The 19,012-nt window shown below is 37.7% G+C and overlaps 1 protein-coding gene across 2 annotated transcripts in view; it reads right to left on the minus strand.

Moving 5' to 3' along the window:
* The window catches only part of ZDHHC15 (zinc finger DHHC-type palmitoyltransferase 15), a 93,678-nt gene extending 74,950 nt beyond the window's left edge, over window positions 1-18,728 (minus strand). For both annotated transcript variants that reach the window (XR_007132833.1, XM_047765070.1), the window contains exons 1-2: window positions 18,343-18,728; window positions 415-441 (exon numbers count right to left, since the gene is read on the minus strand). Coding sequence is in view for 1 of the 2 variants with exons in the window: in XM_047765070.1 (XP_047621026.1) it covers window positions 415-441; window positions 18,343-18,478 (163 nt within the window). In the remaining variant the exon portion in view is untranslated. The remainder of the gene's footprint in view (window positions 1-414; window positions 442-18,342) is intronic.
* Window positions 18,729-19,012: the final 284 nt, after the last annotated feature.

A 19,012-nucleotide genomic window follows, 5' to 3' on the forward strand; every position in this document is an offset into this window, starting at 1 on the left:
AGTATAGTAAATGTACTGAAACTGTGATGGCAAAGGACTTAGCCCTTAAAAGCCCTCCTGTGGGGCCCCTACTCCATGCCTTGAAGAGGGGGTGAACTGAGCAGAAAGGCAAGGTGCCTAGAACAAGGGTGATGAATGAAGAGAATGCCTAGGGTTACTATGGCCAGCAGAATGGCTACTTTTCTATCATAAATCCTGGTAACTTCCAATTCCTGTCCCACAGCCAGAGGAGCTACTGAAAATATGTTCTCTTCTATCTCTGGGCAAGCTCCCTAAAAATCATCATCCTAAACTTTCTGCTCACTTCAGTGTATTCCTGGGAAAGTTGCTCAATTTATAGGCTTTAATGTAATTTACTTTTAGACAGAAAGAGGGATACAGTCCTGACAAGAACAATTTATGATATCCTCTTACCTTTTTCCGCTGGGCTCAAAACAGTCACTGTGAAAAAAAAGAGAGAAAGGTCAAATTAGTGATATTTAGAAATGCTATTTTTCTAATCCATTTTTCCATATCATAATTTTTTAGCAATATATTCAATGATACGTTAGGAAACCACCAGCTTGCTAACATAAGGGAAAGCAAGGATGATTAAATTATATCCTTTGCTAATCTTTCTTCGTCTTAAACCTTAAGTAAGAATTTCTGCATATTAAACAGATACAATTATAATCTGATTTTTAGAAAAGCCAACAAATGGAAACACTCAAGCTATATAACACAGTAGTAAGAATTTAAAAGCTGATAAATTAGGAAATGATTATTCATTTTTCCAAAGTATTCACTGTAGAACATCTATAAAAAACAAGTTTCTCTTGTATATTTAGAGGTAATATAGCTTGCAGGCCAGCCCTGAAGTCAGATTTTCAGGGTTAGAAACCCAGTTGCATTATTTTGTGACCCTGGGTAAGTTCTTTAACTTCCCTAAACATTACCTACCTTACCACGTTACTTGAAAATTAGATGAATTAATGCATGTAAATGCTGTTTAGCACAGTATCTAGCCCAAGGCAAGTGCTTAATGAATATTAATTATTATTATATTTGAACTAAGATTTCATAGAATATAAAACTGGAAGGGACTTTAGCTATTATCTGGCTTACCTGTCTCATTTTACAGATGGGAAAAATGGATTAGAGTAGTATCAAACGGTTTCACCAAGGTCTTAGAGCAAGCCAGTGATGGAGTTAGAACTAAGTTCCAATCTTGGAGTTCCTGTCGTGGCTCAGCAGTAATGAAACCAACCAGTACCCATGAGGATATGGGTTTGATCCCTGGATTCACTCAATGATTTAAGGATCTGGCATTGTCATGAGCTGTGGTGTAGGTCACAGACGCGACTGGGATCTGGTGTTGCTGCGGCTGTAGTGTAGGCTGGCAGCTACAGCTCCAATTCAACCCCTAGCCTGGAACTTCCATATGCTGTGGGTTCGGCCCTACAAAAGACAAAAAAAATTTCCAGTCTCCAGGGCTTTTTCCATGTACTATGTCTACCCTACGCAGTCACTTCTTTGCTGGTTTACTGTGATAAACAGTATATATATATGTATGTGTGTGTATATATATATATGTGTGTATATATATATATATATGTATATACACATGTAAAATTTCTGTCATTTGTACAAAGTGGGGACTACCTGTCTTTACTCAATACCAACATCTCTGTGCATGTGTACTAGGTACCAAAATAAAGTGAAATTATAAGGCATGACACTTAATCTTCAGAAGCTATTAAATTTAAAGTGATTTTCATACACAGTGGTAAACACTTAACAATCATAAAAGGGGAAAAATATGAACAGAGAATGAGACTATATTCTAGGGGTTATATCCTCAGGTTCTTAATTAGTCATAACTTTTTATCTACAGGTCTATTTTTGCTGAGTCTTAAAAAGGCTTCTTTTAATGATCATTTGAATGGACTTTGTTAAAACTGTTCCATTTTTGTCTATGCTTAAATCTTACCAGATAATGTCGTTTTCCTAATACACTGGCCTGGAGATTGATATCAGTTTCTTTTTTTTTTCTTTCCAGTTAAAGAATCCTGATTAAGAATGTTTGAAAGAAGTACATGCTCTATTCTAACAAAACAAATGGCAGTGGAAACAAAGTCTTGGTGGGTCAACCTTGGACTTCATGACTTTGCACATACATGTTGTATGAGTACATCAGTTCCACTAGGCCCTGAATCGGTTAATAACATTTCTTTAAAATAGAATTAGAGAGAGCACGGTTGCTTGGAGAACAATCTTAATAAATATTTTTTTTAAAAAATAAGATATACAGATGACCAAAGGGCACATGAAAAGGTGCACAACATCATTAATCACCAGAGAAATGCAAATCAAAACTGCAATGAGGTATCACCTCATGCCTGTCAGAATGGCTGTTATCAAAAAGACGATAAATAAAAAATTGTTGGTGGGGATGTAGAGAAAAGGGAACACTTGTACACTATTGGTGGTAATGTAAATTAGAACAGCTACAGTGGAAAACAGTATAGAGATTTCTCAAAAAATTAAAAGTAGAACTACAACATGATACAGAAATTCCACTTCTGAATATTTTTCTGAAGAAAGCAAAATGCTAATTTGAAAAGATATATGCACCCATACATTCATTGCAGCATTATTTGTAATAACCAAGATATGGAAGCAGCTGAAATGCCCATCAATAGATGAATAAATTAAAAAGGTGTGGGGTGTGTGTGTGTGTGAAATCTAAAAAATAAAACAAACCAGACTCATAGAAAGAACAGCATGTGGTTGCCAGAGAATAGGAGGGTGGAGATGAGTGAAGTAAGGGAGGGAGATTAAGAGGTACAAACTTCCAATTATATATCACAGGGATTGAAATGTACAGCAGGGGGAATATAGTCAATAACATTTTAATAACTTTGTATGGCAACAGATGGTCACTAGATTTCTGGTGATCATTTTGTAATGTATAAAAATACCCAATTAATATGTTGTATGACTGAAAGCAATATAATACTGTAAGTCAATCTACTTCAATAAAAAAGAACATATTTAAAAAAAGAGTAGTTGACAAATTGCTGTTTGGTATATCTCTACCTCTCTGGCTAAACAAAAAGTTGAGGTCCTAACTCTCATTTGCTTGACCACTTGCTACAACACCTGTGAGTGAGGGAAAGGGATCATCCACTGCTTTGCAGATATTAGAATGAGACAATGTATACACAGAAAAATGAGTGGGAACTGGTGAAGTATCCAAGCTGTCTTTAAGTAATTTTATGACTATCATTTGCAAGTGGTATTGGTTATACGATCCAAAAATAGAGGGCAGAAATAGAATCAATGGATAAAAGCCGTAGGTCAACACATTTCAGTTCAATTAAAGAGAAAATGATGATGATGACAACAATGACAATGATGACAATAACCAGCCAGAGTAGAAGAATTAATCAAAGAATCCAAAATTAAAGACAAAGAGAAAATCTTGAAAGCAACTAGGGAAAAGAAAGAAATAACATACAAGGGAACCCAATAAGGTTATTGGCAGATTTTTCAGCAGAAACTCTGCAGGCCAGAAGGGAGTGGCATGATATACTTAATGTGATGAAAGGAAAAAAACCTCCAACCAAGATTCCTTTACCCAGCAAGGCTCTCATTCAGATTTGAAGGAGAAATAAAAACCTTCTCAGATAAGCAAAAGCTAAGAGAATTCAGCACCACTAAACCAGCTTTCCAACAAATACTGAAGGAACTTCTCTAGGCAGAAAAGAAAAGGCCACAACCAGAAACAAAGATACCACAAATGACAAGGCTCACCAGTAAAGGCATATATACAGTAAATATACAAAATCATCCATGCACAATTATGCTACCAAAGCCAGAAATCATGAGAAGAGATGTGTACAAATGCAGGAGAGTGGAAATGCACTTGCACTTAAGAGACCAACAACTTAAAACAATCTCGTATATATATAGACCCCTATATCAAAACTTCAGGGCAACTGCAAACCAAAAATCTACAATTGATACACAAACAAATAAGAAAAATCAACTCAAATACAACACTAAAGCTAGTCATCAAACCACAAGAGGAGAGAACAAGAAAAGAAGGGAAGAAAAAGAGCAACAAAAACAAATCCAAAGCAATGAATAAAATGGCAATAAGAATATACATATCAATAATTACCTTAAATGTTAGTGGACTAAATGCCCCAACCAAAAGATATGGATTGGCTGAATGGATGCAAAAACAAGACCCATATATATGCTGTCTTCAAGAGACCCACTTCACTTCTAGGGACACATACAAATGGAATGTGAAAGGATGGAAGAAAATATTCCATGCAAACGGGGATCAAAAGAAAGCTGGAGTAGCAATACTCATATCAGACAAAATAGACCTTACAATGAAGAATATTTTAAGGGACAAGGAAGGACACTCCCTAATGATCAATGGATCAATCCAAGAAGAAGATATAACAATTTTAAATATCTACGCACCCAACATAGGATCACCACAGTATATAAGGCAACTGCTAACAACCTTAAAAGGAGAAATCAACAATAACACAATCATAGTGGGGGACTTGAACACCCCACTTACAGCAATGGACAGATCATCCAGACAGAAAACCAATAAGGAAACACAGGCCCTGAATGAAGCATTAGGCCAGATGGACTTAATAGATATTTATAGGACATTCCATCCAAAAGCAACAGAATACACATTCTTCTCAAGTGCACATGGAACGTTCTCTAAGATTGATCACATCCTGGGCTACAAATCCAACCTCGGTAACTTTAAGAACATTGAAATCATATCAGGCATCCTTTCCGACCACAACGCTATATGACTGGAAATCAGCAACAAGAAAAAACCTGCAAGAAAACACAAACACGTGGAGACGAAACAACATGCTACTCAACAACCAATGGATCACTGAAGAAATCAAAGAGGAAATTTAAAAATACCTAGAAGAACATGACAATAAAGATATGACTACTGCAAAAGCTATGGGATGCAGCAAAAGGCATTCTACGAGGAAAGTTTATAGCAATACAAGCCCACCTCAGGAAACAAGAAAAAGCTCAAATAAACAAACTTTACATCTAAAGCAGCTTGAGAGAGAAGAACAGCCAAGACCTAACATCAATAGAAGGAAAGAAATCATAAAGATCAGAGCAGAAATCAATGAAATGGAAACAAACATGGAGTTCCTGTTGTGGCTCAGTAGTTAATGAATCCGACTAGGAACCATGAGGTTGCAGGTTCGATCCCTGGCCTTGCTCAGTGGGTTAAGGATCCAGCATTGCCATGAGATGTGGTGTAGGTCACAGATGTGGCTCAGATCCTGCATTGCTGTGGCTCTGGCATAGGTGGTGGCTACAGCTCTGATTTGACCCCTAGCCTGGGAACCTTCATATGCCATGGATACAGCCCTAGAAAAGACAAAGGAAGACATGAAAGAAAGAAAGAAAGAAAGAAAGAAAGAAAGAAAGAAAGAAAGAAAGAAAGAAAGAAAGAAAGAAAGAAAGAAAGAAAGAGAAAGAAAGAAAAGAAAGAAAGAAAGAACGGAAGGAAGGAAGGAAGGAAGGAAGGAAGGAAGGAAGGAAGGAAGGAAGGAAGGAAAGAACAAACGAAGGAACAAACGAACGAAAGGAAGGAAGGAAGAAAACCATAAAAAAGATCAATGAAACTAAATGCTGGTTCTTTGAAGAGATCAACAAAATTGATAAACCCTTAGCCAGACTCACCAAACAAAAAAGAGAGGACTCAAATCAATAAAAGTAGAAATGAAAAAGGAGAAGTAACAATGGACATCACAGAAATACAAAGGATCATAAGAGACTATTATATGCAACTATATGCCAATAAAACGGAAAACTTAGAAGAAATGGACAAATTCATGGAAAAGTACAATCTTCCAAGACTAAACCAAGATGATATAGAAAAGATGAACCAACCAATCACAAGTACTGAAATTGAAACTGTGATTAAAAAACTTCCAACAAACCAAAGTCCAGGACCAGATGGCTTCACAGGTGAATTCTATCCAACATTTAGAGAAGAGCTAACACCTCTCCTTCTGAAACTATTTCACAAGTTGCAGAGGAAGGGATACTCCGAAACTCATTCTATGAGGCCACCATAACCCTGATACCAAATCCAGACAAAGATACCACAAAAAAGGAAAATTACAGGCAAATTTTACTGATGAACATAGATGCAAAAATCCTCAACAAAATACTAGTAAACTGCATCCAACAATACCTTAAAAGGATTGTACATCATGATCAAGTGGGATTTATCCCAGGGATGCAAGGATTCTTCAATATCTGCAAATCATTCAGTGTGATACACCACATTAATAAACTGAAAAAATAAAAGCCATATGATCCTTTCAATAGATGCAAAAAAAAAAAAAAAAAAAACCTTTGATAAAATCCAAAACCCATAGAGGGAACCTACCTCAATATCATAAAGGCCATATATGACAAACCCAGAGCTAACATCATTCTCAATGGTGAAAAGCTGAAATAATTCCCCCTGAGAACAGGAACAAGAGAAAGATGTCCACTCTTGCCACTACTATTCAACATAGTTTTGGAAGTCCTATCCACAGCAATCAGAGAAGTAAAAGAAATAAAAGGATTCCAAATTGAAGAGCAAGAAATAAAATTATCACCATTTGCAGATGACATGATACTATACCTAGAGAATCCTAAAGACTCTGCCAGAAAACTGTTAGAGCTCATCAATAAATTTGGCAAAGTCACAGGATACAAAATTAATACACAGAAATCAATGGCATTTCTATACACTAACAACAAAAGATCAGAAAGAGAAATTAGGGAAGCAATCCCATTTACCATCACATCCAATGGAATAAAATACCTAGGAGTAAACCTACCTAAAGAAACAAAAGACCTGTACTCTGCAAACTACAAGCCACTGATGAAAGAAATCAAAGATGACACAAAGAGATGGAAAGATATACCATGCTCGTGGACTGGAAGAGTTAATATTATCAAAATGACTATACTACCCAAGGCAATCTACAGATTCAATGCAATAGACCCATCAAATTACCAAGGACATTTTTTACAGAACTCAAACAAAATATTTTAAAGTTTGTTTGGAAGCACAAAAGACCCATACTAGCCAAAGACATCCTGAGAAAGAAAAATGGAGCTGGAGGAAACAGGCTCCCTGACTTCAGACTATGCTACAATGCAACAGTCATCAAAACCATATGATACTGGCACAAAGACAGAAATATAGATCAGTGGAACAGGATAGAAAGCCCAGAATTAATCCCCCACACCTACAGTCAACTAATCTATGACAAAGGAGGCAAGAATATACAATGGAGAAAGGACAGTTTGTTCAATAAGTGGTGCTGGGAAAACTGGACAGCCACATGGAAATGAATGAAATTAGAACACTTCCTAACACCATACACAAAAATAAACTCGAAATGGATTAACGATCTAAATGTAAGACCAGAGACTATAAAACTCTTAGAGGAAAACATAGGTGAACCCTCTTCGACATAAACCACAGCAATATCTTCTTAGATCCACCTCCTAGATTAATGACAATCAAAACAAAAATAAACAAATGGGACTTAATTAACCTTAAAAGTTTTTTTAACAGCAAAGGAAACCCTATCCAAAATGAAAAGACAACCCACAGAATGGGAGACAATATTTGCAAATGAATCGATTGACAAGGGATTAATCTCCAAAATTTATAAACACCTTCTGGAGCTACATACCAAAAAACCAAACAACCCCATCAAAAAATGGACAGAAGCTCTAAACACACAGTTCTCCAAAGAAGACATACAGATGGACAAAAAAACACGTGAAAAGATACTCAACATCACTTATTATTAGAGAAATGCAAATAAAAACTACTGAGGTACCATCTTATACCAGCCAGAATTACCGTCATCAAAGTCTATAAACAATAAGTGCTGGAAAGGGTATGGAGAAAAGAGAAAACTCTTACAGTTAGTTGGAATGCAAACTGGTGCAATCACTGTGGAAAACAGTATGGAGATTCCTCAGAAAACTAAACAGAGAACTACCATTTGATCCAGCAATCCCACTCCTGGGCATCTATCCAGAGAAAACCATAACTTGAAAAGACACATGTACTCCAATGTTCATTGCAGCACTATTTGCAATACCCCAGACATGGAAACAACTTAAATGTCCATCGACAGAGGAGCGGATCAAGAAGATGTGGTACATATACACAATGGAATGTTACTCAGCCATTAAAAGGAATGAAACACTGGCATTTTTAGCAACATGGATGGACCTCGAAGTTATCATGCTAAGTGAAGTCAGTCAGTCTATGAGACACCAATATCAAATGCTTTCACTGACATGTGTAATCTGAAAAAAGGACAGAATGAACTTCTTTGCAGAACAGATACTGACTCACAGACTTTGAAAACTTATGGTTTCCAAAGGAGATGGGTTGGGGGGTGGGAGGGATGGGCTGGGGGTTTGGGATGGAAATGCTATAAAATGGGGTTGTGATTATCACTGTACAACTATAAATGTAATAAATTCATTGAGTAATATAAAACAAAATGAGTGGAAGCATTGAGGAATGAGTTTCCCGTTGTAAACATCTGGAAATGTTGTAGAGGACATTTAGACATTAGTTAGGTAGTGAACTTCTGGTTGGTTTTTTTTGTTTGTTTGTTTGCTTTTCCTTATCAGTTTTCATTTCCTCTGAGTCTCTTTGAAGAGTTTCTAGCTTCTCAGCAGAATTATTTCCTGGATCTTTTAATTTTAATTTCAAAATGGATACTGTTAATCATCAAAAATGGCAGAGTATGGGAGTTCTCTGGTGGCCTAATGGTTAAGGATTCAGTGTTCTCACTGCTGTGGCTTGGGTTTGATGCCTGGCCCAGGAACTTCAGCATGCCATGGGCATGGCCCAAAAAAATGGCAGGGTAGGGAATTCCAGGCTTTTGTCCCTCCCTAAAAGACATGGATGAAGTGGCAAAAACTATCAGGATAAACTTTTGCAGAAATCTGGAAACTAAATATTGGGATTCTGAAAAGCAAACAAAATTTACATTTATAAAAATAGGGTATATATGTTTTTATTTTTTGAAGTGTTTAAATTTTTTTAATTAAATTATAGTTGATTTACAGTGTCGGGCCAATTTCTGCTGTGCAGCACAGTGAGCCTTTAACTAAACTTGACTAGAAGAAAGAAGACTCAAATTATTTATATCGGAGTTCCCGTCGTGGCGCCGTGGTTAACGAATCCGACTAGGAACCATGAGGTTGTGGGTTTGATCCCTGCCCTTGCTCAATGGGTTAATGATCTGGCGTTGCCGTGGGCTGTGGTGTAGGTCACAGACATGGCTCAGATCCCGCGTTGCTGTGGCTCTGGCGTAGGCTGGCAGCTACAGCTCCGATTAGACCCCTAGCCTGAGAACCTCCATATGCCACGGGAGTGGCCCAAGAAATGGCAAAAAAAAAAAAAAAATACAAATTATTTATATCATAAATGAAAGTGGATATATTAATAGAGAACCTACATAAATGCAAAGGATTATAATAGAATAGTAGACACAAATTTATGCTAAAAAATTAGATGATCTAGATGAAATGGATAAATTCCTATAAACACGGAAACCACCAAAACTAACCCAAGGAGAAAGAGAAAATCTGAGCAGATTTTTAACAAGTAAAGGACTGAATCAGTAACCAAAACTTTCCAACAAAGAAAAGCCAAGATGAGACAGCTTTACTGGTAAACTGTACCAACTATTTAAAGAATTAACACAAATCCTCTTCAAACTCTTACAAAAAATTGAAGAGAACACTTCCTAACTCATTCTATGAGGCTAGAATTATCCTGACACCCATGCCAGATAAAAACATGACAAGAAAAGAAAGTTACACATATCGCTTATGAATATAAGTGCAAAACCACAATTAGCAATTAGCAATTACTAGCAAACTAAATTCAATAATCCTCTAATAATATGCTTATTAGAGGATTACATATCATAATCAAGTGAGATGTATCCAAGAAATGTAAGGGGTAATTCAACACACAAAAATCAATTATGTAATACACTACATTAATAGAACGAAGGAAAAAAAACCCACATATTCATTTCAATTGATGTTAGAAAAGCATTTGACAATATTTCTCACACTTTCATGAAAAAAAAAAATGCTCAAGAAACTAGGAATAGAAGTTCCTTAACTGGATAAGGAGCACTTATGTAAAACCCGCAGTTAAGAGTTTACTCAGTGGCAAAAGGTTGAAATCTTCTCCTTCAGATAAGAAACAAGGTCAGGATGTCTATTTTGATCAATTCTTTTCAACATTGTACTGACATTTCTAGCCAGTGCAGTTAGGCAAGAAAAGGAAAAAAATCATCCAAATTGGAAAGAAGAAATAAAATTATTTTTATTTGCAGATGATATGATCCTAGGTATAAATAACCCTAAAGAATGCACCAAAAATAAAACACTCTTAGGACCAATCAACAAATTCAGCAAGGCTGCGGAACACAAGATCAACACTCCATATAAGTTTTATTTCTATGCGTGAGCAGTGAGCAATCAGAAAAGGAAATTAAGAAAGCTAATCTATTTATAATAGCATCAAAGGGAGTAAAATACTTAAGAATAAAATTTAACCAAGAAGGCTCAAGACTTATACACTTAAAATTCCAAAACAATGCTGAAAGTAATCGAAGATATAAATAAATTAAAAGACATTCTATCTGCATGGAGTGGAAGACTTGATTTTTAAGATGGCATTTCTCTTCAAGACAATACACAGATTCATTGCAATCTTTATCAAAATTCCAATGACTATTCTGCGGAAGTGGAAAAGCTGATCCTAAACCTCATTTGGAATTACAAGAGACCCTAACCAAAACAATCTTATAAAAGAAAAATAAGTTGGAGGAGTCACACTTCTTAAATTCAAACTTGAAACAAAGGTATGGAAATCAAAGTAAGTGTGGTACTGTCAGAGGAATAGACAAATGAATCAAAGGGATAGAATTAAGAATAAAGAAATAAATCCATACATCTATGGTCAATTGGTTTTTGACAATCTCGACAGTACTATTCAATTGAGTAAAAATAGCCTCTTCTATAAATAATGCTTGGACAACTGCATAGCCACATGCAAAAGAATGAACCTGGACTCCTTCCTCCCTCACAGAATATACAAACATTTTTAAAATGGATCAAAGACCTAAATGTAAGAGTTAAAACTATAAAACTCTTAGAAGAAAACACAGGAGTAAATCTTTATGATCCTACATTTGGCAATGGATTCTGAAATATGATCCCAAAAACATAGGCAACAAACAAAAAATATAGATAAATTGAACTTTATTAAAATTAAAACCTTTGTGTATCAAATGATACTGTTAAGAAAGTGAAAAGACAACTCATGGAATGGAAGACAATATCTGCAAATCATTTATCTGATAAGGGTTGAGTATTCAAAATACAGAAGGAACTCTTATAATTCAACAACGAAAAGATAAGTAACCCAATTAAAAATGGGCAAAGGAAAGTTCCCGTTATAGTGCAGCAGAAACAAATCCAACTAGAAACCATGAAGTTGCAGGCTCAATCCTTGGCCTCACTCAGTGGGTTAAGGATCTTGCAGTCCTGTGACCTGTGGTGTAGGTCGCAGACGTGGCTCTGATCTGATGTTGCTGTGGCTATGGTGTAGGCTGGTAGCCATAGCTCTGATTGGACTCCTAGCCTGGGAACCTCCATATGCTGCAGGTGCAGCCCTAAAAAAAGCAAAAGAAAAAAAATAGGCAAAGGACTTGAATAGACATTTCTTTAAATAAGATATATAAATGGCCAACAAACACATGAAAAGTCATGTGGGAAGTGCATATCAAAATCACAATGAAACACCACTTCATACACATTATACTGGCTATAATTAAAAAAAGGAAAATAAGTTTAGGTGAGGATGTGGAGAAATTGGAACCCTCCAACTTTACTTGTAAAAATTTAAGATTCTAGAAAAGAGTTTGGAGGTTCCTGTGGGGGGTGGGGTGGGATTGATATGAACACACTACTATATACAGAATAAATGGGTAACAGAGACCTACTCTATAGCATAGGGTAATCTATTTGATACTGTGGAGGGGAATCTGAAGAGGAATGGATACATGTATATGTATAACTTGTTTACTTTGTTGTATATCTGACTCTGACACAGCTTTGTAAGTCAATTACCCTCCAATAGAACTTACTTTAAAAATTTAAACATAGAATTAACTTATAGCCAAGCTGTTACCACCCTCCACACTTGTATTTACACAAAAGAATTGAAAACAAGTATTCAAACAAATACTTGTACATGAATGTTTATAGCAGCACTATTCAGAATAGACAAAAGGTGGAAATAACACAAATGTCCATCAACCATCAATGGATGAATGGATAAAGTGTGGTATACAATGGGATATTATTTAGCCATAAAAAGAAATGAAGCACTGTTACACATTACAATGTGGATAGACTTCCAATGTGGATAGACTTCTTTCACCAAATGAAAGAAGCCAGGCACAAAAGGACATATATTATATGATGCCATTTATGTGAAACATCCAGAATTCATAGAGATAGAACACAGATTAGTGGTTGGTAGGGACTAGAGGAAGGAATGAAAGGAGAGTGACTATTTATAATGCCTATGAAGATTTCTTCTGGGGTGATTAAAGTATTTTGGAACTAGGTATTAGTGATGGTTGTTCAACACAGTGAATGTATAAATGCCACTAAATTGAATGTTCTAAATGGTTAATTTTATGCTATGTGAATTGCACCTAAAAAATACCATTACTTTTCTCCTTGGCTAAAAGTCTAAGTTTCTTATTTTCTTGGCCAAGCAGAATCCCTCATATCCACATTGATAATAGTAATAGGAGTTCCCTTGTGACACAGCAGGTTAAGGATCTGGCATTTTCACTGCAGTGGCTGGAATTGCTGCTGTGGCTCAGGTTTGATCCCAAGCCTAGGAACTTCCACATGCCATGGGAATAGCCGAAAAAAAAAAAATAGTAATAAGTAACTTGTTACTATTTAATCAGCTCCTACAATGTGCTGTCAACTTTGATGCATGCTTTTCATGCACCATATTATTTAAATCTCACATCAGTGCTATAGTGGCATACAGTAGGTACTAAGGAAGTATTTATGGTATGAATGAACTACCATATAAGTAAAGTGCAAGTGAGGCGACTATAAAGTTGAGAGAGTTAGGTAACTTGCTTCAGGCCTCCTAATCAGTAAGTGGCAGAATCCAAACTCTAAGATTTATAAGACAAAAATACCACTTTTGACTTCAACTCTAACCTGACATTTGGGAGAAAGACATCAGGTTCTGTTTCTATAAAGAGGTTATGTCCTTAATATTACTTTTTGAGTCATACTGAAACTCAAATCTGTTATTTTGGTTGTATTGCTTTGGTTATCAGGCAGCTTTGATATCTAATTCTCCATTATTTACTAAATGTGTGACTTTAGGAAAAATTGATTTAAACTTTCTGAAACCAAGGCCACTCGTTTGTCAAAGATGACAGGATGGACTGGTGGAGACACAATTGGAAATCAAGGCAACCTTTATTCTCCTGATTTTTAAGCAATGGTATCTGATGCAAAATGTTAAGAAAATACTGTGCAGGACAAATGAAACACATCTGTAGGCTACATGTAGACTGAGAATCGTAAGCTTTGACCTCTGTATTAGTTGAAAGTAGACTGAGTTAAGTAGTGGTTAAATCATGGACTATGGAGCTGTACTGTCTGGGTTACCAAGATTGGTCATATACTAGATCTGTGACCTTAAGCAAGCTTCTTAATCTGTCTGTGCCTCAGTTTTCTTGTCTTCAAAGTGGGCATAATGATAGTACAAACCTCATAAGGTTGTTATGAGGATTGTGTGTGTGTGTGCGTGCACGCGTGCATGTGGTAATTTAAAATAGTGTCTAGCATGTGATAAATAAATGCTCTACCAATATGTTAAATAAAATAAATAAGCTTCTTTTCACCTTTAAATATTATATAACTTAATGAGAACTTGTAAAAAGCTGATTATTTGCACTAATTCTAATTTGACCGTTACCTCAGTTTGCACATCTACACAATGGGGACAGTAATGATACCTGCTTTGTATGATTAGTGCTAATATCAAATTAGTTAACACGTAGAGAGTTAATGATGTATCTACAGTACTTAGAACCTTGCCTGGCACAGATTAAGAACTTATATAAGTGGTAGCCATTATTAAGTTTTAAGATTGCTTGACAAAGCTCAAATAAGTCAATATTGAAAAACTCCAGGGAGTTCCCATCGTGGCGCAGTGGTTAACGAATCTGACTAGGAACCATGAGGTTGTGGGTTCGGTCCCTGCCCTTGCTCAGTGGGTTAACGATCTGGCGTTGCCGTGAGCTGTGGTGTAGGTTGCAGACGCGGCTCGGATCCTGCGTTGCTGTGGCTCTGGCGTAGGCCGGCGGCCACAGCTCCGATTAGACCCCTAGCCTGGGAACCTCCATATGCTGCAGGAGTGGCCCAAGAAATAGCAAAAAGACAAAAAAGAAAGAAAAAAAAAAGAAAAACTCCAAAATACGTTTGATAGTGTTTACAATATGGCATTAATCCTAGGAGAAATAATAATGGAGCTGAACTTTTAACCCTTCAATCCTTCAACCAATCATTTTTAAAAAGGTGAAGTGGTGAGGTCTGAGAATAGAAAAATTTCTCAGTCATTATATAGCCCATTTAATGCACCTCCATACCAGACTGAGATAAAAAGAACAACTGCTTAAATTTGTATCTATAAAAGCAACTAATTGAATTTATTTTTAATAGCTCTTTCTTCATCTTCCACAATAAATCTAAGGAGGGGATGAGGAAAATTTAAACTCTGATACACAGAGTTGATTAGAAGAAAGTATTGGAAAAGAGGGTTATCTTTTGCCTCCCTGGTTAATCCCAGTTTACTCAGAGTAAACTATCACTTTGTCAAATATGTAATAGATGGAAATTATAGGTAGAGTCAGGTCCTGGGGTTAGAAAAAGCAGGATCTTAACCATAATTTTTAAGATGAGATGAATTTGGTATGAAGAAATACAGGAGTCTTACAAGGACTTGGGAGTAAGAGGATGTCCAACAGGACAAATAAGAGTCCTACTGTGAGGAGATTGGAAATATACTGGAAACTCACACTGAATGAATAGGGACATTGTACAAAACAAGTTTAAGGGTGTTAGAAGTGGAATTCTAGAACTGAAGTGACAATAACTTTTAGTGGAATCTCCTTTGAGAAGAGATGGGGATTCTTCTATGTGAGAAGCAAGGGGAGATATCACTGTGAGAAGAGCAGAGGTTCTGTTGTGAGGAGACAGGATATAGTATGAAAACTCCATTATGAATTGATAAGAACACTATAAGGCCATTAGGGATAAAGATGGGGTGGGGGAGGGGTGATTCAGGTGGGGAAAATACAGGATAGGGCCTTGGGATTTGTGTCAGGAAATACCTTGGGATTCTGAGTATGAAAGCATAAGATGCACAATGGGAACCATTTTATAAATATGGAGGGGATGAAATACTCCCTAGTGTTTACAGGACAGGGTACAAGAGGAAACCCCAGATTTATAAAAGGGTGGTCTAAATAGAGGGGATGAGAAATGAGATTCCCATTGGAAAAGGCAGGAAATACCAGAAACCCCAGTAGGAAAGGATGATGTTTCCCTAGTTTGAGAAGACATGGGACAAGTGCAATCCTAGAAGGAAGTAAGAAAAAAATAAGAAGAAACCCAGAGAAAGAGGGTGGCAAAATGTGGGGCTAACACTGGAAGAGGACTTCAGGAGGTGGGGAGTTGGTTTCAAAAAAGATTTCAAGGGAAGATTATCATTAGAAAAGTAATGGTTTGACAAAGGTGGCAAGAATATAAAATGGGGAAAAGACAGTCTCTTCAGCAAGTGGTACTGGAAAACTGGACAGCCACATGTAGATCAATGAAACTGGAACACACCCTCATACCATGCACAAAAATAAATTCAAAATGGCTGAAAGACTTAAATATAAGACAAGACACCATCAAACTCCTAGAAGAGAACATAAGCAAAACATTCTCTGACATCAACCGTACAAATGTTTTCTCAGGTCAGTCTCCCAAGGCAACAGAAATAAAAGCAAAAATAGACAAATGGGAACTAATCAAACTGACAAGCTTTTGCACAGCAAAGGAAACCATAAAAAAAAGACAACTTACAGAATGGGAGAAAATAGTTTCAAATGATGCAAATGACAGGGGCTTAATCTCTAAAATTAAAATTAAAATAAATTACAAACAACTTATACAACTCAACAGCAAAAAAACCAACAAGCCAATTGACAAGTGGGCAAAAGACCTGAATAGACATTTCTCCAAAGAAGATATACAAATGGCCAACAAGCACATGAAAAAAATGCTCAACATCACTGATTATTAGAGAAATGCAAATCAAAACTACTATGAGGTACCACTTCACACCAATCCAAATGGCCATCATTAATAAGTCCACAAATAACAAGTACTGGAGGGGCTGTGCAGAAAAGGGAACCCTCCTACACTGTTGGTGGAAATGTAAATTGGTACAACCACTATGGAAACAGTATGGAGATTCCTCAGAAAACTAAATATAGAACTACCATATGACCCAGCCATGTCACTCTTGGGCATATATCCGGAAAAAACTTTCCTTGAAAAAGTTACTTGCACCCATATGTTCATTGCAGTACTATTCACAATAGCCAAGACATGGAAACAACCCTAATGTCCATTGACAGATGATCGGATTAGATATATACACAATGGAATCCTACTCAACCATAAAAAAGAACAAAATAATGTCATTTGCAGCAACATGGACGGAACTAGAGACTCTCATACTAAGTGAAGTAAGTCAGAAAGAGAAAGACAAATACCATATGATATCACTTATATCTAGAATCTAGTATACGGAACAAATGAACCTCTCCATAGAAAAGAGACTTAATGGACTTGGAGAACAGACTTGGGGTTGCCAAGAGGGAGGGGGAGGGAGTGGGATGGACTGGGAGTCTGGGGTTAATAGACATAAACTATTGCCTTTGGAATGGATAAGTAATGAGATACTGCTGTATAGTAATGGGAACTATATCTAGCTACTTGTGACAGAAAAAGAATAATGTAAGAAAAAGAATATATATATATATATATGAATGACTGGGTCACTTTGCTGTACAGTAGAAATCAACAGAATACGGTAGATCAACTATAATGGAAAAATAAAAATCACAAAATAAAAAAGTAAATCTCCTCCAAAAAAAAAAAAAAGAAAAGTAATGGCACTTGGAAGAGATACGGGAGATATTGTGGGAACACTTGTGGGAGGATAAAGAGAATACTCTAGTGTGAGAAGACAGTGAGCAAAGCAGGACCATAGGTGATAAAAGCAGAATGATTAGCATTAGGTGTCAGAAAATAATTTCAGACCCCTAATGGAAGGAAAAAATACTTCTCAAAGTAGGAAAGGCTGGAGACTAAGGGGAGCTCCAGTGTGACAAAATCAAGGCCTTTAATGTGAGGAGACAGGTCAGGATATATTGTAGGACTCCCATTCCACTGGAGAAGATGAGAAAATGGTGAAGCCCACGGGGAAAGAGGAATTGAGGGCTTATCACTTTGTAAAAAGTGGAGACCCCAGTGGGATGAACCAAGGTGTACTGTGGGGTCCCAAGTGGCAAAAAATGCGAAGCACTTCAGCCTGTCAGAGAGGATCACAGGAAAACGAGGAATCCTAGTCTTAGATAAAGGAGAGTCAATAAGAAAGTACAGTAAATATGTTGGGATTCCTAGGAGGAGGGAATGGAGAAAATGCGGAGGTGGGTTCTGCTAGTTGGATGAATTGGTGGGATTCATAGTGTAAGCAGACAGTTTAAGGATACAGGGCACGTTCTTTCCTCAGTTTGGTAGGGTGGGAGCCCCCCTAAAGAGAACGCAAGACACAAGTGGTTGTCCTATACGAGAAAGGGGAAACAGCCAGGAAATTCTTGCGGGTAGGGTCAGGAAATAACGTAAGAAACATTGGGTAGAAAGCGATGGCGACATGGTGGGACCCTCGCGGAAGGGTGCAAGAAATTTTGTGAGAAGCCAGAGGTTGGAGACCTGGAGCTCTCCAGGGAGCTAAAAGAAAACCGCAGTGTGAGGGCTAAGAACATAGGGGACATCAGTGTGAAGGGTAGGGCAAACGATTATGCTGGAACATAATTTTCCCACCTAGGTGCCATCTCCACTTACCCAGGCAGAGTTCAAAGACGTAGGCATAGTAGGACCAGAGCACGACGAGGACGATAACGAGCACTGGCACCCAGGAAAGTACACGGCGGCAGCACCGTAGCCCCCCAGACAGAGCCATCTTCCAGCCCCGCCTCATCTTTGGCTCGAAGATCGACAGAGCAGGCCTGCTGGCGCTGGGTCGGAACTGCTGGGGCAGCGGCTGAGAGGCGGGAAGGCGCACTGTGCAGCACTCCACTGCCTAGCCTGGCGGGAACTGTCTTTCCTAGCCGATACCACCTGTGGGGCTGCAGGGCAGAGTGCGCCCAGCCTGGCACAATAGGCATGAGTCACGGCGAGGAGGAACTGGCGGCCTCGGAGCGGAAGGTGATCCGTCAGGCAGTCAAGGCTGGGCACGCTCAGAGGGAGTGCAGTCCCTCCCCTTTCCTCCTCTCCCACCCCCTTGCCACGGCACTAGATGCAGGGCTAGACCTCTGCAAAACTGTAAAGCGGAAGAAATTTGGGTCCGCCCATCTGCTTTTACTGCACTGCGTCCCCCTTCATCTCCTCTCTGATCTCTGTCTCTGCTTCTGTGTCTCTTTGTCCTTACCCCCCCAGTGTCCCCCCCACGCGCAAACCCACAGACACGCAGTGTGAAATATGGGAACCATAGCATCTCACGACTTAAAGGTCA

This window comes from Phacochoerus africanus, chromosome X (assembly GCF_016906955.1).
Source record: "Phacochoerus africanus isolate WHEZ1 chromosome X, ROS_Pafr_v1, whole genome shotgun sequence".
Classification (NCBI taxonomy): domain Eukaryota; kingdom Metazoa; phylum Chordata; class Mammalia; order Artiodactyla; family Suidae; genus Phacochoerus; species Phacochoerus africanus.